General features: G+C 44.1%; 1 protein-coding gene across 1 annotated transcript in view; it reads right to left on the bottom strand.

Annotated features, from left to right (window-relative positions):
* Positions 1 to 19,575: 19,575 nt before the first annotated feature.
* Positions 19,576 to 21,514, bottom strand: part of LOC124776155 (odorant receptor Or2-like) — an 81,697-nt gene continuing 79,758 nt past the window's right edge. Inside the window, exon 5 of the mRNA XM_047250995.1 lies at positions 19,576 to 19,632. Within this exon, the coding sequence (XP_047106951.1) occupies positions 19,576 to 19,632 (57 nt within the window). The remainder of the gene's footprint in view (positions 19,633 to 21,514) is intronic.

Below are 21,514 nucleotides of genomic sequence, written 5' to 3'. Positions count from 1 at the left end.
AAATCTTTTCTTCCTTTTAGTTTTTCCTTATCTCCAGTTAGTATTGCAATTTATACTTCCCTCTCTTTGAGTACTTGATTTAACTCGTTTTCTGTGTTGGTCAGTCCTCTACCATTCCTCATTGCCAAAGACACATAACCTGTAACGACAAGTCGTTTGTCCTTTGAGATTGTCACAAGTTGATCCAGTCCTGTATCTGAGGCTGTTTGTGAGTCTGACTCTCATTTTAAGATCTCCTGCCCGCATTACTGGTGCTGTGCACATTAAGTCGTGTGTTGGGGCTGCCACCTCAAGATACAGAGACCTGCCTGATTTCCGGTCGTGGTTGTCTCCCTTAGGAGAGCTGGCTTTACCATGTCTGTTCAGCCCTCCTTGCGCTGTGTTATGGGACACTCTTTGTCTGGCTCCTCAGCCGAGAACAATCCGGCTTGGGACACTCTTGGAGGACCAATACAGGGAATTCGCATTTACGAAAAATGTTAAGTCGCACAAAATAAAGTTAGCAGTGGGGCAGAGACGACGGGACAGAACATGCATAGAAAGACCACACCTGATGCCTGGGAAAGCTTCTCAGAAAGGAATGCTCTCAGAATAACAGTATAGGAGCGAAATATGAATGCTATAGGTCAGAAGGAAAATAATCAAAATATCCACGGGTTTGCTGCCGGTCTATAGTGTCCAACGGGCACAATATTTCGGCGATCTTGCAAGTCGCCATCATCAGATGAACTGACGGACTGAGCTCCTGTGAACGTGCCGGCACGGAGATCCGTACGCTATGGCTGCTCAGAGGGAACTGGGTTCGGTCGCGGCGGCGGCCGATTTAAATACCCTCCGCCCGCGGCGCGCTCCCTCCGCCGTCCAACCCCGCGCCCCGGTCGCGCGGTGGAACAGATTGCGACGGCGTCTGAGATGACGTCGGTGTGATGGCTCTGTCCGCCGTGGTCGTCACAACTATACGTTTGCTCGATTTACTCTTGATTAACCCAATCGCTGGTTCCCAAGCCTTGCTAAGATTATAGCCACAGTCACGGTTTATGAGGTCGTCATTGGTGCGAATTTCGATGGCCTCTCTAACAACGCTGTCCCAGTATCTCGACGTCTGTACCAGAATCCTCGTGCGGTCATACTCCATGGCGTGATTTTCCGACAAACAATGTTCAGCGACCGCCGACTTGCTCGGATACATCAGTCGAGTGTGCCTCTGGTGTTCACGGCATCGATCCTCGACGGTACGCATCGTCTGACCAATATACGACTTGCCACATTGACACGGAATCTGGTACACGCCGGCCTTCCTCAAACCGAGGTCATCTTTGGCGCTCCCCACCAGTGCACGAGTTTTATTTGGAGGACAAAACACAGTTCCGACCCGGTGTTTCTTCAGAATGCGGGCGATTTTCCCCGAGAGTGCGCCTGTGTATGGAATAAATGCAGTGCCTACCTCCTCCCTCGTGACTTCATGCATCTCAACAGGTTGTGCTGCAGTGGTTGGGCGGAGAGCACGTTGAATCTGCCACTCTGAGTGCCCATTTTCTCGAAATACAGTTCTCAGATGTTCCAATTCCTGGGGTAGACTCTCTGCGTCAGAGATAGTGCGCACCCTATGTACTAGAGTTTTAAGTACCCCATTCTTCTGTGAAGGGTGCTGGCAGCTGTCTGCGTGCAAATACAGATCAGTGTGCGTTGTCTTCCGATACACCCCATGACCTAGGGTGCCGTCAGCCCTTCTCTTCACCAAGACGTCAAGGAAAGGTAATTTACCCTCCGTTTCAGTCTCCATAGTGAATTTGATGTTGGGGTGTATGGAGTTTAGATGTGTAAGGAAGTCAAGGAGTTTATCCATACCATGTGGCCAGATGACGAACGTGTCGTCCACGTAACGGAAAAAGCAAGTAGATTTCCATACGGATGACGACAGAGCTTCCTCCTCGAAGTTCTCCATGTACAAATTCGCTACCACCGGTGAGAGTGGGCTACCCATTGCGACTCCCTCCGTTTGTTCGTAGTATTCTCCATTAAAAAGAAAATACGTGGAAGTCAAGACATGCCTAAAAGGTTCAGTGGTCTTCTCGTCAAACTTCTGACTAATCAATTCTAGTGACTCTCGCAGGGGTACCCTCGTAAACAAGGAAACGACGTCAAAACTCACCATGATATCTGACTCATCCAACCTGAAGCTGTCAAGGCGTTTAACAAAATCCACGGAATTACGGATGTGATGAGGGAATTTACCCACATAAGGACTTAATATTCCCGTCAGGTATTTGGCCAACAAATATGTAGGTGCCCTGATGTTGCTGACAATGGGGCGTAATGGTACCCCCTCTTTGTGAACCTTCGGGAGTCCATATAGTCTAGGCGGTACCGGACCTTGGGGTAACAATTTCTTAGCGTCACCCTCCGGTAAATCCGCGTCCTTGAGAAGCGCCCTCGTCTTATTCTCCACCTTCTTTGTAGGGTCAACGCTGATCTTCCAGTAGGAATCGTCATTTAGCAGGCTCTGTATCTTATCAGTGTAGTCCTTATGGGAGACAACAACTGTAGCATTGCCTTTGTCAGCCGGTAAGACAACAATTTCAGAGCGCTTCCTCAGATCACGAATGGCCGCCCTCTCTTTACTGCTGATATTTAACTTCATCGGCTTGGATTTCGTCAACGCACGGCAAGTTTCACGACGTATTTCCTCGGCTGATTCTGGCGGAAGTCGAGCTGCAACCTGTTCAACAGCACTAACAATTTCTGCGACCGGAGTGAACTTGGGGGTGGGAGCGAAGTTGAGACCTTTCTGCAAAACCGAGACCGCATCATCACTCAACACCATGCCACTCAAATTGATGACAGTCTTGCACGGAACCTGCAGAGATGGTTTGTCAAGGAGACGTGAGAACTTAGCTGTTTGACGTCCCGTAGCCTTCTTATGGGCGGAATCAGCTGACACCCAGGTGACACCATCAATCCAATCCCAGGAACAAGAAGTGAACTTACTAGCCAGTTGCAAATGTAGTTTGAGTAATTCCTGTGAGATAAACTCAAGGCTCTGGCGGGAGAATTGCACTCTCTCACGTACCAATGCGAGGCTGGCTCGTTTCTTGATTCTCTTAGCTGCTACAGAATCGATGTGATGCATAACCTTACCAAAATTTGGAACAACATTCTCGGAACGACATGTCTTTAGAAAGGCAAGAACACTTAGCAAACGACATCTACGGTGGCGCAACTTTTAAAATTTCCTCATGCTGCGATACATTTCCTCCCCGTAAAGGTGCATGATGTGATTCTTGAGTTTCTCCCGGCGTATTTGATAATCAAAATATCCACGGGTGTGCTGCCGGTCTATAGTGTCCAACGGGCACAATATTTCGGCGATCATACACTCCTGGAAATGGAAAAAAGAACACATTGACACCGGTGTGTCAGACCCACCATACTTGCTCCGGACACTGCGAGAGGGCAGTACAAGCAATGATCACACGCACGGCACAGCGGACACACCAGGAACCGCGGTGTTGGCCGTCGAATGGCGCTAGCTGCGCAGCATTTGTGCACCGCCGCCGTCAGTGTCAGCCAGTTTGCCGTGGCATACGGAGCTCCATCGCAGTCTTTAACACTGGTAGCATGCCGCGACAGCGTGGACGTGAACCGTATGTGCAGTTGACGGACTTTGAGCGAGGGCGTATAGTGGGCATGCGGGAGGCCGGTTGGACGTACCGCCGAATTGCTCAACACGTGGGGCGTGAGGTCTCCACAGTACATCGATGTTGTCGCCAGTGGTCGGCGGAAGGTGCACGTGCCCGTCGACCTGGGACCGGACCGCAGCGACGCACGGATGCACGCCAAGACCGTAGGATCCTACGCAGTGCCGTAGGGGACCGCACCGCCACTTCCCAGCAAATTAGGGACACTGTTGCTCCTGGGGTATCGGCGAGGACCATTCGCAACCGTCTCCATGAAGCTGGGCTACGGTCCCGCACACCGTTAGCCCGTCTTCCGCTCACGCCCCAACATCGTGCAGCCCGCCTCCAGTGGTGTCGCGACAGGCGTGAATGGAGGGACGAATGGAGACGTGTCGTCTTCAGCGATGAGAGTCGCTTCTGCCTTGGTGCCAATGATGGTCGTATGCGTGTTTGGCGCCGTGCAGGTGAGCGCCACAATCAGGACTGCATACGACCGAGGCACACAGGGCCAGCACCCGGCATCATGGAGTGGGGAGCGATCTCCTACACTGGCCGTACACCACTGGTGATCGTCGAGGGGACACTGAATAGTGCACGGTACATCCAAACCGTCATCGAACCCATCGTTCTACCATTCCTAGACCGGCAAGGGAACTTGCTGTTCCAACAGGACAATGCACGTCCGCATGTATCCCGTGCCACCCAACGTGCTCTAGAAGGTGTAAGTCAACTACCCTGGCCAGCAAGATCTCCGGATCTGTCCCCCATTGAGCATGTTTGGGACTGGATGAAGCGGCGTCTCACGCGGTCTGCACGTCCAGCACGAACGCTGGTCCAACTGAGGCGCCAGGTGGAAATGGCATGGCAAGCCGTTCCACAGGACTACATCCAGCATCTCTACGATCGTCTCCATGGGAGAATAGCAGCCTGCATTGCTGTGAAAGGTGGATATACACTGTACTAGTGCCGACATTGTGCATGCTCTGTTGCCTGTGTCTATGTGCCTGTGGTTTTGTCAGTGTGATCATGTGATGTATCTGACCCCAGGAATGTGTCAATAAAGTTTCCCCTTCCTGGGACAATGAATTCACGGTGTTCTTATTTCAATTTCCAGGAGTGTACATGTCGCCATCATCAGGTGAACTGACGGACTGAGCTCCTGTGAACGTGCCGGCACGGACATCCGTACGCTATGGCTGCTCAGAGGGAACTGGGTTCGGTCGCGGCGGCGGCCGATTTAAATACCCTCCGGAGGGTATTGTAGTAGAGGATGAACAGAACGTGTAGTGGGGGGAACAAAAAAGATATACAGAGCAAGACCGTGGGTAGAAGGGGGCGGTCTCTTCACACCAAGACCTTGTGTAGACGTAAAACTTCATTTTCTGTCGCCCTAGAAGAGCTTTCTAGTGATCACTTGCGTTCACAGGGTTCGAAAATCTCCTAACATCTCCAGAGTGGAGATTACGGATTTCGACTCGAGTCAGTTTTTTCTGCAGAGCAGTTACAGAGGGCAGAGGTGTGCACATCACTGAGCCAGAGTGAGTGGACATTGCCAATAGTTTAGCTAGGGAAAAATACAATTTTCCACCTCATGAAAACTCAGGGCAGTTTCTGACTGCTAACACAGTCGAGGCCATTACAGTACTGACGTTTACAGGTCCACGACAACGTAGAGACACGCGCATGTAGGGGCATAACTGAATGCAAATTGAGCAATGTAACAAAAATGGCGAATAAATGAACATTAAGGTGCACACAATGGGTACAAATAGGTTCCAAATGAACGTAGCAAGTGAACAGAGACAGAGCATACCTAATGTAGAGACGGAATTACGTGCAGCACATAAAAATCCAATACGCCAGGTGCAGCGTGTGACGTACGCTGATCAGCATTTAAGAGGACAGTATGCCGTACCGCAACGTGTCACTCAGGTGCCGGCAACTTTTTATGCAGAACAGTACAGGCCATACCAAAATCCGATGCCACTGGCAAGAATGGACGTAGATCCTGCAATCGAAAGTTTGTGCCAAAGTAGAATACCAGTTACAATGACGGAGAATGTAGGTCATAGGACTCGACATGAGACAAATATTTTTGCGCCATTACGAAGATTTGATATAGATTTACACGACAGCGGACGTGTGCAGTACCCAATGACAGTATAGAGCACAAACTAATTTGACAGAGGTATGAGTGGAGGGAAGAATAGCAGAGAACAAACACTATATGGTGCATATACAAAATATGACAATGACCGCTTCCTCACAGTAAGGAAATTTCAACACTACAAAGAAGATGGAAATTCCTTACATCCACGAACGTTTATTAGTCAATTTCAGATCGGTTTACCTGAACATTGGCCACTATCTTACAAACTAGACTTGATCTGTGCGCATGTGGACGGAGCAATTGCAGAAACCATGCGGAAAATAGCTCAAACGTATAATTCGTATGAGGAGTTCAAGTTACCACTTCTGTCATGATACTGGTCACCTGAAGCACAAAACGGAATTAAATATGAGTTGCTTCAGAAGACAAAGTGCAAAAGTTCGAAAGAGAAGAATCCAGTTAAGTTCTTTGAGAACATGGTCAAGAAGAACCAATGCTCAGACAGTCATTACAGTGACGAAGAATTAATACGACTGTGCATTAAGGTGTCAGCAGTCACTAGTGGGTAGAGCAGGAGATAATGTGCAAGCCTTCAAAGGAATTCACCGTGAATTAGACTTTATATTCAGTGAAGATGACGCACGAAAACGTCAAAATCAGCAGGACAACAGCAGTGATAGGCAGAGGTCACGAAACGGAAACAATGGCGATGGTAATGGGTATAGACAGAACTAAGGACGCAATAATGGACGCAATCAAGGATATGGGAATTCAGGTTGGAATAATAATGGCAACAACAGTCGCTTTTTCCGAAATAACTATAATAACAGGAATGGGAATTGGCGAAATGTTGAAAATAGATCACATTGGTTTCACCAAAAAAATCAGAATTACTCGAATTCGGATAGCCCTCAAGAACCACTTAAGGATATGTAGAATCCGAGTACATCTAATGCTCAGAAGAGAAACGAACAACCTTAGGTTGTGACTGGCCCACCTAACCGAGGGAAACGTAAGAGTTGAGTAGTTGTAAAAGTGGGGTACCAAGAGGATAACATTCGACCCACAGACGACTGTATAATTAACAACAAACAGATTAATAGACATGTATGTGATTCAGGGAAGAGGAATCAGTAATAGAGACCGAACAAATAGGATCGGAAACACAAATTACAGGTTGGGACACGATTGACTGGAACTGAACTCATTATGAGGCAGACGTCCCACCAATCGAAGTAACACTTATAGAGGAAGATGAAACATTACATTGCTTATATCAAATGTTTAACACAGAGTGTAGAAGTGAGTCAGAACGATAACGTGCCATCGAGAAAAACCCCAGTTGGGCTACTGCTGGGTAGCAAAGTAGATGTTTATAATTCGGATAACTTTGACGCGTTTGTACAAGCATGTAGGGAAGAGTTTGGCGAAATCAGACCAGCGAAGACTGGGAAATCTATCCATAATATAGGAGAGGAAGTGACTGGCGTAGCTCCACCACAAAGCTTGGCGACTGAGAGTACACAAATCAGTAGGCTCGAATATGATTCGATTGAGGATGCACTCATGATAGAGAGTGATCGAAGTGTACCACTCGAGATACACCCAATAATTAGGGCGCAAGTGAGAGATACAATGATTAGTGCAGTCATTGACAGTGGAAGTGAAATGACAGCCATTTCAGAACAGCTGTTTAATCAATATAACACTGAAAATGAACTGCCAATATTCAAAACACGAAAAGTTAGTCATAAGATCAATTATAGGTCATTCTATTGACGTCACAAAGCAGACTAGGATAGCATTTACGTGTCAAGGACACACTATAGAGACTAATTTTGTAATCGTGCCAAAATTATCAATGCTTGGGGCCGATTTCTTGAATCAACAACAAGCAATTTTGGGCAAGGAAGAAGGCAGCATAACATTAGCAGATGTTACTCTTTTTCTTTGACGAGAAGCTTGAACAGCGAATTGAGGGAGATATGTCAGAAGATATACATCCACGATACGAGTGGACATAGGAACCAAAGATGATACGTATCAGGGTTACTATACGACATTTATCAGGAATAAGATATTACAGGAAATAACTAATATTTCTCAATATGATAAGAAAGAGTGAGGAAGTATACTGTGTAGCAATGCAGAGGTATTTTTACCAAAGACAGGTGCAATTAAGCATTTTCAACACCGCTTTGAGGTAAAAGAACACAAACCGGTTAGGGTTCAACCTCACACCATACCGTTGTGTTATGGGCGTGACGTGTTTCTTTAACTACCCAACATGATGGAAGATGGGGATAATTGAACCCACATCATCAACCTACGACAGTCCTGTAAGGATTGTAGATAAGAAAGGTGGTAGTATTCGTCTTGTACTAGATTCGAGATAGATCAATACAATAATTGTTACTGAAACAGATCAACCAGAAATGTTAGAGGTATTACTTCAGTAATTTTATGGGGCAAAGATATTTGCATCCCTTGATCTAAGATCGAGCTTTTGGCAAACTGAGTTAGCACCAGAATGTAGGAAGTATACAGCCTTTATAGCACTTGGGCTCTGCTACCAGTTCAAAAGATTACCATTTGGGCTTAACATATTGTCTGCAGCTTTTGTAACGGGATCAGGAACAATTTTAAATAAGGAATCACAAGAAAAAATGACATGTTATGTAGGTAACATATTAATTGCAGTACAATCATGGGAACAACACAATTAAGTTTTAGGAAAACTACTCCAAACATTAAGAGACTGTGGTGTTAGAGAAAATGTTGCACAATCCACATTTGGGAAAAAGCAGACAGAGTTCTTGGGTCATATAGTTTCAGCAGAAGGAATAGAACCAGATCCAAATCAATTGAAAGCAGAATGAGATTTTCACTCTGCAGTGGAGTGTGCGCTGATATAAAACATCCTGGCAGATTAAAACTGTGCGCCGGACCGAGACTCGAACTCAGGACCTTTGCCTTTTGCGGGCATGTGCTCTACCATCTGAGCTACTGAAGAACGACTCAGGCCCTATCGACTCTCGGTCCAGAAAACAGTTTTAACCTGTCTGGTAATTTCATATCAGCGCACACTCCGCTGCAGAGTGAAAATCTCACTCTCGAAACATCTCCCAGGCTGTGGCTAAGCCATGTCTCCGCAATATCCTTTCTCCCAGGAGTGCTAGTTCTGCAAGGTTCGCAGGACAGCTTCTGTGAAGTTCGAAAACACAGAAGCTCTCCTGCGAACCTTTCAGAACTAGCACTCCTGGGAGAAAGGATATTGCGGAGACATGGCTTAGCCACAGCCTGGAGGATGTTTCCAGAATGAGATTTTCACTCTGCAGCGGAGTTTGCGCTGATATGAAACTTCCAGGCAGGTTAAAACTGTTTGCTGGACCGAGAGTCGAACTCGAACCTTTGCCTTTCGTGGTCAAGTGCTCTACCATCTGAGCTACTCAAGCACGACTCACACCCCGTCCTCACAGCTTTACGTCCGGCAGTACCTCGTCTCCTACTTTCCAAACTTCATTTCTTCCAGAAGTACTATTTCTGTAAGGTTCGCAGGAGCGCTTCTGTGAAGTTTGGAAAGTAGGTGACGAGATTAGGACAACACAACACCCAGTCCCCGAGCGGAGAAAATTTCTGACCCAGCCAGCAATTGAACCCAGGCCCTTACGATTGACATTCTGACTAGCTGACTGACCCCTCAGTTACCGGGGGCGGACAGTAAAGACAAGTGAAAATGGCAAACAGGGGAGAGAACACAGGGCAAGACCATTTTCTATTTTCTTAGCATGAGATTAACAAGGTAGAAGAATAAAAATATACTAAATGCGTGTACATACTAATGAAATGCAAAGTACATCGCCATTTCCCTTTACTATATTTCTCTCAAAACATGAGGATACTTAGGTAAAATTAAGAAACAATGATATATTCGAATTTAAATTTGTAAAGCAAAAGGGATTTCACCAGAAGTACTGTGAGGTAAGTTGGAAGCCCATTGTGAAGTTTTGAGGGCAACTACAAAAACTGTTAGTAGTTTATCATAGGTTAAAAGACATATTTTTTTAACACAAATGGACATCAAGGACCACAGCATGAAGCCACAAGTCGACGACAATCCAAGGAGTCAACCTGAATGTCAAGATCCAGATGAGGTGACAGTACAGCAATGAGAATGGAAGGCAGAGTGAGGGAAGTGGCGTTAGACAATACAACTCTAACTACTTTGACAGCAGATAATAGTAAAGAAAACTCCAAAACAACTTTCCTGAAATGTTCATCAACGAAAATGGAATGAGACGACAGGCAGATTCTGGTATGGGAAATGCAATATGCTGTTCAATGAGGTAGTCCAAAACTACAGCAGTTACTAAGAATTTCATCACCACGATAAGAGGCGTAGCTTAAAGTGGGAGTGCTACTGCAGAATCAGCATTTCCAGAAACACCAAGGTAGTTCAAATCTATAACACATATTTGACATAAAAGTAAAAAGGAAGGAAGAGGCAAACACAGTAACCATGTATTACATTATTCAATGATTCACATAAAATATTCCTGGGAAACAATAATGAAGATTCCTAAACTTCCTATTTACCTTATCCCAGCCCCCCCGCCCCCAAAAAACTCAAGCAAGAAGAGCAGAAGAAGCATAAAATATAGGAGAGTCATTGTAGAAGACAAGGAAATAAGAAGAAGGAAGAATATACCTTCCCACATCCCATCCTTAGATAATCGCTACTATCAAATCAGGTAACATACCACCTGTAAATGAGTAGCTGGAGGTCAAATCTACTTTATTTGTCTACAATCTCATCTAAGGAAGATGAGTATAGCAGCATCGGAAGATCAATAATACCACTACATGGAGCAGCCAAGAATATGACACTACCACATATCAACAAGTTGTGTACCATGTACATGACCTTGAATGGAGTTGATCTAATTTTTGGACTTAACAGTCAGGAGACTGTAACTGCAATGCCACAGTCTCTCATATCACTCACTCTATGCCAATTCCCAATTTCTTTATCTACAAGACACTGCACCCCAGCCAAGGAAGATTGCAATGTTAACATGGAAAAAATGGACAGTTATATACAAACTTTGTACAAAATATTTTCTTGCTGTGTTAACAAAGAAAAATCCAAGGGATATATTGAGTAAATTATTTTTAAATGAACGATATGATGAAAACTAGTGGATTTATGAAGGTATAAAAATAAATATGGGTGTCCCTCTCATGAACAGATTGAATATTTTGAATTGATGTATATGTGTGTAGATTCGATTGTTCTGCTTATATGTGTGTATTACTATTTTACATTTTTTTAATGTTACATTCATTTTTACATTTTTGTTAAAGCCATATTTCCACAGGTATATATATATGTGTGTACTAATGTTTTTGCATAGTTACAGAGTTACAAATACTGAGTTAAAGCTATTTTTCTACAGGTTAAGTAAAGTAGCACGTGTTTGTGTGTTTCTATTCGAGATACAACATCCATAGTCAGGATATTAATTTATGATAATCTTCAAGAGAAAAGAAATTTGACATGATTTTAGATGGCATGCAAATAATAATATTAAACTATTAGAGAATTAATGATAATTTAAATTATATAGACTGGATGAGAAATTGTAGTTCAAGTAATTATTTGAAGAAAGTTCCCTCATCTTCAACCATTTCCATCTTCACACTTAGGGTATATTATTAATAAGGAAAAGTATTAAATGTAACTCAAACCATACATAATTTTTGGTATTTATCAACATTAATTTTCAAAATGATAGATAAAGACCAACAATAGAGAATTGTTGAGTTAATTAATACTAATTTTCAGTATGGAATAATAGAATGAGCATCTATAAAAAAAATTTTAGAACTGAAACATTTACAACATATGTATCCATACATATTTACATCCACTGTTACTGATGTACTTTTTTATAAGAATAGTCTGAAAAGCAGAACAATATATATCCCTTGCAGGGATTCAATGTTTACATGTTTACAAAATAATTTTTTTCATAATTTTGCGCGATGTTAATCAAAGCCACAAACATTGATTCATCCCCACACAAAATTAACTCAGAAGGGTAAGGACATGTAAGGTGGCGGTATAATTTTGCCCCTTAACATACCATTTTAAATATAGAAACGTAATCTACTCATCAAGCTGAGTAGTTTGACACCATGCATGCCCTGCTTGAAGTAATGTGATACTAATTTGCATAGTACGGAGAGTAATCTTTCATACGTGGCCAACATGAACTAGATACTAGCAACCATTTTCTACTTTGCATGTTAACAGTCACATAGTATCAGAATCACTTTGAACTGAAGTGGATACAGGGAGTTCCCTGCCGTCGAGAGAAGCAGAAAGGAATGCTTTCAGAATCACACTGGGAAGTCCTTGACAAGCACGAAAAATCTTGTCGCTGTGTTTCTTTTTTTCAGGGGCCAGAGTGGAAAGCACAGCGATTTTTAACATTACTCGCTTATCAGGTGATGAAGGCGTGGAGAGCATGAGGGTGACATGGACAGCTCGTGTATGGGCGGAGTCTGAGAGTATACGAGAGAAACATGAGTGCTATAGGTCAGTTTCCACCCCAATACGTTTCTCAAGCTTTATTGGGCCAAGAAAGGACGCAAGTCGTACTGCAATCAGCATTGGCCACTACAAATTGTGGTAGGGGATGAATACAAGGTACAGGGGGGGGGGGGGGGGGACAGAAAGATATATAGAGCGGGGCCGTGGGTAGAATGGGGAGGTCTCTTCAGACCAGGGCCGTGCTTAGACGGAATACTTCATGTTCTGTCGGCCTAGAAGAGCTTTCTAGTGAACAATTGCGTTCACGGGGTTCGAAAATCTTGTTACATCTCCAGAGTGGAGATTACGGATTTCGACTCGAGTCAGCTTTTTCTGCAGAAGAATTACAGAGGTCAGAGGTGTACACATCACTAAGCCAGAGTGAGTGAACATTGCCAATAGTTTAGCTAGGAAAAAATACAGTTTTCCGCCTCATTAAAACTGAGGGCAGTTTCCGACTGCCAACACAGTCAAAGCCAGGATAGTATTGAGGGTTACGTGTCTGCACAGTGTCCATGCGGCGCCTTCGTCACACGCCACTGCTGACCACAGCTGCCGCCAGCAAAGCACAGTAAATATCGCGTTTCTCAAGCGCTCCGTAAGAGAATCACTAACTCGCGTGTGAACTTCAGTTCTATTGAAGACTGGACTTGTGTTATGTATTTTCTTCTCATTCCCTTGTATCTAGCCAAGTATTGTGTGTGTGTATTGATAGGTCTTAAAAGTCGAGAAAGGTACTGGTAAACATACATAAATGTCCAGCTAAAATAGTATAGACAATAGGGCATATTGAAGTGTTCTGAGTGTAATATTTCGGAGGGTAATTTTTTTTTGCGATCATTGTATTGTAAGTTACGCTAGGGGTTGTTCTCTCATGTAGGAACGCTTTCGAAATGTTGTCATGTGTTCATGTTTATCATCATTAATTTCATTCAGTTTATGAATCCATTGTAAGGATCTTCGTAATTATAGAGGATTTTACAATGCCACCAACTACACACTTGAACCCAATGTGTATGGAGCTTCTGTAATAAAAAGATTTAATACAGGTAATAGTTGTTTGTGTGTTCTAGAAAAGAGGCTACCCCCCCTTCCTCACTGAAATATTTTAGGGCATATCTGATGGCTGTTATTCTGAAGTCTAATTGTGACTTCATCCGGGATCTTCTTACCTTGCAGAGCCTGGGTTCACAGGCCATCTAGTGCTGTCAGATATCTCCATGCGTGGCAAGTGGTAAGGACAGGTCATAACAACCGGGGGTGGGGAAGGTGGTATGTTAGTGTACAAAGGACGTCCGAGACACTTTCAAGAATACACTCTAGATGCTATGACCTACTTAAGAAAATATGTGTGAACTTATTTCTTCATAACATTCACATGCAACTCCTCGTTGCCAGAAATCAAAGAACAACAAAGATACGGACAAACCCCCAACTGTGCCAAACGGATTCATTTGCCAAAACATTACTGTATGGCGACATCCGTACCTATTGTACGTGGAACACAACAAGAAAAATATTTTGATGACGAAAGCAAGGAATTCCAGTAAATCTTCCAGAGATCATGGAAAGTGGCGTGCTAGGCCTAGTGTGCATCATACATCCGAACAACGCCGAATGTTCCAATCTCCGTATGTTGCTACACGAAATACGGGGACCTCCAATTTTCGCAGATCTCAAGACTGTTGACAGTTACCTATGCCAGACCTACAGAGAAGCATGCTAGCGCTTAGGACTACTGTAAAATGACAACTACTGGAGATTAACACTACAAGAAGCATCACTTACAGCCTCAGCTGTGCAAAAGAGAATCTCTTTCGGCATAATTCTAACAACATGTAACCAATCGAATCCAAAATAACTATGGAATTCCTTCAAGAGAATATATTGCACCAGATCTGAAAAGCTCATCCTGAACTGACCATCGAATTCAACGACGTTATCTCCAATGAAACACTCATTTGCTTATAAGATAGATGTTTCGCAATAAACAACTGTATCTTAGTACCATTTGGGACGCAAGCAGCACGACAAGATGCTGAAAAAAGCGACAACATCAATGAAGTACTTCAGTACATTGCTCACAACAAACCACTCTTCAATGACACTCATAACTAAATTTACAACATTTAATTTACCAGATGGACAACAACATTGGCGAAATTATTTACTTGGACGCACCTGGCAACACCAGAGAAACTTTTCTAATAAATCTATTGCTATGTAATTTCTTAGACTTTCCCGGCGATTGTGCGACATCTCGTTGAATCGGGTGTACTGCCGGTGGTGTGCGTTTTTATAACACAGTATTACAACGTCACAAAATCGCCGGGAAAGTATAAGAAATTACATTGCAAGACTCTACGGGGAGGAAATGTGCAAGAAGATGAAGTTACTGGACAAGTTACAACAGCGCAAAGAGAGGATGGTGAGCTCTCTCAGTGTCCTACTTACGTGCAGAGAAGAAGATGTGGTGCCCGTTTGTACCAAAATTAAACACCATATAACATCTAAGGCTGCTAACAGAATGAAGCATCGCGCCAATATGGCCCTGGTAAGGGAAAGGATCCGTGATATGCTGCATAGAAATGGCTCTGAGCACTATGGGACTTAACATCTATGGTCATCAGTCCTCTAGAACTTAGAACTACTTAAGCCTAACTAACCTAAGGACAGCACACAACACCCAGCCATCACGAGGTAGAGGAAAACCCTGACCCCTCCGGGAATCGAACCCGGGAACCCGTGCGTGGGAAGCGAGAAGGCTACCGCACGACCACGAGATGCGGGCTATGCGGCATAGACTGTACGTCACCTCCAGGGATCTGCTTCGACTACAACTGGACTTGGCAATCAACTTAGCACCAGAGGACTGGAATAGGATGGACGGTACGTCATTGTCGCTGGTGCCATGCATTAAACACAAAGCACATGAATTAAAAAGTGCAACAGGCACAGAATACTCACAAGGTGGTAAATTTGAGTGGTCGCCCATTAGAAGATGCCACCTTAAAAGTACCCAGAATGGGCCTCAACTTTGCAGTCACTCCTAGACCTGCCAATCTCCAGCTTCATCAGCTCTGTGGAGCAAGTGGTCAACACACTACAATCAAGTGTTGCAAAAGACATTCAGAGAGAAATGTACAGGATGCTCACCAAAGCAAGACCACACAAAAGAAACATTTCAAGAGATGAGAGGATTGCCCTCAAGAGTTATCCGGAAGATGAAAATGTAGTGGTGTCACCGGCAGACAAGAGGAAGTCTACTGTCGTACTGTTGAAGACCGACTATGACCAGATCAGTCAGCTGTTAGAGGAACCTGCTTACAGTCCACTAGAGACTGACCCCACTGATAGAGTGGACAGGAAAACCAGAGCTCTGCTCAAAGAAACAGGATGGCCTGAGAAGGTTGTCAAGCAACTGAAAGCTAAGGCACCAGTACCACCGAGATTATGTGGATTGCCAAAAGGTCAATAAAGAGGGTATACCATTGCGTTCTATCATAAATAATATTGATGTAGCCACCTATCCTACAGCCACCCACTTTAAGAAGATGTTATTACTGTATGTGGGAAAGTGCGTCCACCACATCTGCAACTCATCAGACTTCGTGGAACGTCTCAAAAACTTATGAATCTCTGACAAAGACATCATGGTCAGCTACGATGTTGTGTCTCCGTTCACTAGGATGTCACTTCTGGACACACTCGATTTAATCAGTGAAAAATTTGGTGGAGCTGTGTTGGACATTTTCAAGCATATCTTAACGTCGACCTATTTCCTATGTGGAGTCAATTTTATGAACAGACTGAAAGAGTGGCGATGGGTACCCCCTATCTGCGATAGTAACAAATCTGTTTATGGAGAGATTCGAGGATGAGGCACTTACGACCGCTGCCTACAAGCTGACCTGTTTCTTTAGGTACGTTGATGGCACGTTTGTCATCTGGCCACATGGTCGGGAAAAACTGCACGAGTCTGTTGACCATCTGAACTCGAGACAACTCAGCATTAAGTACACAACTGAACTAGGGAATAATGGTCAACTTCCTTTCGTGGATGTCCTGGTGAAAAGGAAGACAGACGGAACATTAGACCATAGGCCATAGTTGAGCCGTAGTCAAGTTAGCTTTGAAAAGCGCGTCGCAGCGCGTAGCGTGAAGCAGTCGCCCTCGGTTTTCTGGCGATGGCGCCGTTGTCGCAATTGAAGGCTTCGGTGTCTCCTTCTAGCGGGAAAGGGGAAAAGTGGGCTGTTTGCGTGGGTTTAAGAAGTGGCTGTATGGGCTCTCGGGGAGAGTTGGCAGTCGGGGCATCAAGAAGCGACTTCTCTGCCGGTGCTAGGGGGACAGCAGGCAGACTGCGGCATCTGCGTAAGCGACGCGAGCAGCGGCTCCGTGGTATGGGGCGTTAACTGCTCGTCACGAAAGGAATCTTTCTGAGCGTGGGTCCGCGAGAGGTCTAATTTACAGTTTGGCCGTATGCTGTCGGCTGGCGAGGAGGTTCTGAAAATCGGCGGGCCTTCCTGCGTCCGTTGAAACGGCTGGCAGCGGGCGGCTCGGCAGAGCATTTGGAGGTGCTGCGTTGGTTCAGTCCTGGGAGTCGTAACGCACCAGAAGTTAAGTATTGATTGTCAACAGATTTTATGAAGTTCAATTGAATTCAATTTACTTATTCTTGTTAATTATACCATCCGTATATTTTGGGGGTTTCCCGCCATTCATTCTCGTCTGCCCACCCGCGGGAAGGTGGTAATCTTGGAATGGGTGGTCCGTTTGTCCCCTTTTGAGGACGAAAGGAGGGGGGGGGGGGGAATCAGAGTAAATCTGTGGTTCGGATTGCTTCTTCCCCTCCCAGCCTCCATAGGGGTTCATTCGACAATTAGCCTCTGCCATGTCTGTGAAAGTCTAAGGCACCAATGGCTGTACTGTTTACAACGCAAGGCACTAAGACCTGATCCATTCTCTCGCCTGCCGTAACTAGTATTACTAGAGTCACTCAAAGAAATAAGAAAAATTCCTTTTGCCTCGTGGTAAGAACTAGTCAAATGCATAACGAATTCCTGCTCATCTGGAAGCTGTGACTCATATAAATTTGTGTTTATGTATATTTGGTTATAATCAAGCAAGGTTGTTAATGTACGTCGTAGGGGATTTTTAGTACTGTTTCTAGTCAGCAAAAACTGTTGTGTGTTTTTCCAATTCAATCACTTTTAAGGCTCTTACTCAACGTGCTTATGTGTTTTATATAGGTAGTTGGTTATTAGAGTGTTTTCTTGCCTTGCAATTTCGTTACAAGTAGAAATTGTTGCCTTGAAAGCAGAATGTCGTAAAGGTTCGCAAGTCCTACCTTTCGAGCGTGTGTGTTGGCCGTAAGTTAACTGGCAGAAATTTGTAAATTTTTTTTATATATTTTGGAAATGTTGATGTTATTAACTGTGAGTACCCCCCCCCTTTCCACCCCCCTTGTGCATGATTCATGCGTTTTGGTTTTTCTATTTTGAGAACTTTTGTAAACGGGATTGTCTTTATATGTTGCAGACAAGTTAGATTCTGCGCCATTTATTGAGCCTGAGTGAGGTTGTTGTCGGGGCCGTAGCTACGGCTGTTGTAACCAAATGGGAAATTTGTCTCCCCAAAAGTGAAGCCATATATTCAAATTGTATTCGTTTATCAATGGAGTGAAATTCACCTGTAATTTAGCTGAGCCTGAAATTTTATACTGCGTCGCGTTGTGTACGTTAAATTGCTTGCCTGTACTTGCCTTTTTCTGGCGTCAAATTTTTTATAATAATTTAATAATTTAAAAGTCTTTTCCTATCGTAAATTGTGACTTATTCGTTAAATGATTGTTGTTTTTTTAAATATCGTTAAGTCTTGCACCAAATTTGAATAAAGAGTGTTACTGAAAATTGTGCGTAATTTCACCAGTTATTCCATGGCACCTACTTCCACTTTACATTTTGTGCATTAATTGTGATTAATAACCTTTGGGGAACCAGTAGTAATTTTACGGTTCATTACTGGTAGCAGAGCGTGGTTACGATCCACGGACCTCTGGGTTATGGCCCAGATTTCCAACGTAGGTTTTTATTCTCTAATAGTAGTGTGATTATAACAGCGAGATTCTTAAACAATTTATAGCATTAGCACAATTCTCACAAACTGAAGAAAAAATACCGAGAGTGATCTATTAGCATGCGTCCCCTATACAACATTCTTTAAAATGTTACAAGTTGAAATTGTCGGTCTAATAAAAGTCCCCTTTAAGAAAGAACACCACTTAGATTTCACTGTCGCCAGTCTGAAAGGCATCTTACAAAGAATTGTAGTTGATTCGTCACATTATATTTTTTAATTTTATTCCATACTCATCATTCTACTGGTCAGTATGCGTAAAAAGTAATATCTGAATGCCTTTAGAATGGTTATTAACCAAGATCAAAACTGATAATATGAAAGCTGCAAGAAAACTAAATAAACCTACTCATGGCAGAAAATGACTGGCACTGATGAGTTATGTGACTAAGTAGCTTACGAATTACACCAGTAATAATACTGTTTTCTTCAGGATAGGAGCAGTTAACGTAGCTACAAGTATGACATAGCAAAAACATCTTTCTTACATAATTTTATTTAAACTACGAAGGTTGATGTAAAACATTGTTGAATAACTATGAACTATTGTATTATGAAATCTGATATTGATAGTTCTGGGTAAAGCAAATTGGAAGGTGGCTAGCTGCGAAGTGCTAAACTGGGTTAACCCATCTGAAAACAGAAATTTAGCCTATTTTAATTTGCATTACAATATATTCGTGAGTGAATTATTTACTAAAGAGATGGTGAGGCCATCGTCTTAATGATTTGGAATTCAACGGATATAAATGAAAGGCGCATTTCAAGCTTCGCAGTGCTACATTGTAACGTTTATTTTGGAAATCCATTTTTTAGATTCAGAGCAGCTGACGGAAGGGCCAGTGCTACCATGTTCCGCCATCCTTCCTGTCTTTCAGTGGACGCTGTCTGAGGATGTTAGAATGAGCTGTGATTATCTGAGAGGTCGGCTACAAGATGGACGCTGCGCTACGTCTGTTGCCGGTGTACCGTGAGAAGGGTGCTCCGCCTGCATTTTGGTGGTGCTGTCGCTGCTGCTCCTCTCCTTTCCTTCAGCCGGAGATTCGTGACCGCGTCGCTCAGCTGCTGTCCAGTTGTCTCAGCAGAGTGTAGTACGAGTAGGACGCCTTCATCAGCTGCAACACAGCACAACGGCACAGGTCATGCACGGCAGCAAGGTTATACTTGTCGGTCACACCACTACAGTACAGCCTCATGCTGGTGGACAGAACTATCACTGTATGCGGTGTGTAAGAAACAACGTTTACAAAATTGTAGGTTGTTTAGAGAAAACAAAAGAAAACGCTGTTTTTCGTGTGACAAAAATGTCTCAAGTTCCTCGTTTCCCCACTAAGGGTCCATCACGATTTCGACGCTTGTGATGAGACGGTGTCGAAATTACCGCCTGATGAAAATTGTTTTTGAGGTATTGCTGAAAATGTCAGTCGTTTACATTACTGCATTACTGGCAACTGCATGCCAATGATTGTCCAACACAGCCCGGTATTGTTCACGGTCATCTGATTGTGCCGTATCTTCTGCTTAACACTCTCGGTGGGGAAAATTTTTCTCTGTGAACTACTACAGGAAATGCTAGAGAAAATCCCGCCAGCAGTCACGCAACGATTATCGTCCCAGCCGTTAGTGTCAGAGCACTCCCCATTTGCTAGGATTCGGGGGGGGGGGGGGTGAGGGAGGGGGGGGGGGAGCCTGAGAAGCAGATAACCAGTGCCCGTTCAACCCAAATTCCGGTCTTAACTGGTTTCTTGCCTCAAGGTCACTGATGAGGGCTTCCAGTGTTAGGTTACGCACTTGAATAACAAATTAATACTACGTATTTCAAGGCATCAGCAGAGACTGCACCCTTACAGAGAAGTAATTAGTCTCATTCGTCCCAAGTTTTACGTATTTATCCATATTTTTTACTTTTTACGTATTTTCCCTAATCACAAAGTTTTTCTAAACATTGTGAAATTTTTCTGTAGTTTTACACCTGGCTCTTGAGTGGGTGTGATTGACTCTGGATCTATGCAGCATGCAGACAGAATCAGTCTATGTCTATTTGTTAATAACGAATTATGTTAAGTAATGGCACTCAGGATCTATTTGTTAATAACAATTTAATATCTCGCATTCGAGACACCAGCAGAGACTGCATCCAGGTAGATGTGTAAGTACCATCATTCTTGTGAATTTTAAAATTTTCACGGCGAATTGACTGTTCAAACAAATTTCGGGCTTGCAGCCGGTCGTCGTTCAATACTTCACACGATATTTCAGCTGGGCACCTGCTAGTCATCTTCAGGTGAGCCGTGGCAGAACATAAAACAGAGTAAGGGGAGAAAATGGAAGTAAAAATACACTGACATGGAGACGTTCATGGGGGACGGTTAAAAAAGTCACCAGAAAGTTAAAAAACACAGAGAAGACACTGAATGCACATGCACAGGTTAAAAGTTGGCCACACTATTAAAAACACTCCGAAACAACACACTTAAAACCCACTTGGAGCTCACACGACGAAGAACAAAACTACCAGGTGGGACCTGCCGAGGGAAAGGTCAGAGAGGATGGAAAAGGAGGGGAGAGCATGGAGCAGCTGGGGAAGCGGCGGGATGAAGAGAGGAGGGGCAACCGTGGGTTCACGAAGAGGCAGGAGACATGTGGGGCGGGAGAGGAAAAGGGAAGACAGTGCAGGAGGGAGCGCAGAGACACTGAAAGGAGGCACAAGAGAGGGAGTGGTAGTAGAAGGGGGAAGTCGCTAAGGAGGAGGGAGGGGGAGCAGAGGGAGCCCTGAGGAGGAGGCAGGAAGAGGGAGTTAGAGTTGGTAGGAAGGGTAGATGTCAGGGCGAAGCTCATCATCCAGGAGGGGTAGATGGTGGAAGTTGTGTTGGGAAAGGAGATGGAGGGTGTGGAGATGGAGAGAGGGAGGGACACAACGGTTAAGGCGCGGCAACTGGTTGGGAGTGGAGAGGAAGGGAGACACCAGGGGGTGAGGGGGATCAAGGCGGCGGACAA

The sequence above is a fragment of the Schistocerca piceifrons genome, chromosome 2, assembly GCF_021461385.2.
Source record: "Schistocerca piceifrons isolate TAMUIC-IGC-003096 chromosome 2, iqSchPice1.1, whole genome shotgun sequence".
In the NCBI taxonomy this organism is placed as follows: Eukaryota; Metazoa; Arthropoda; class Insecta; order Orthoptera; family Acrididae; genus Schistocerca; species Schistocerca piceifrons.
Note: the sequence above shows the minus strand (reverse complement) of the source record. Positions and strands in the feature narration are given on the sequence as shown.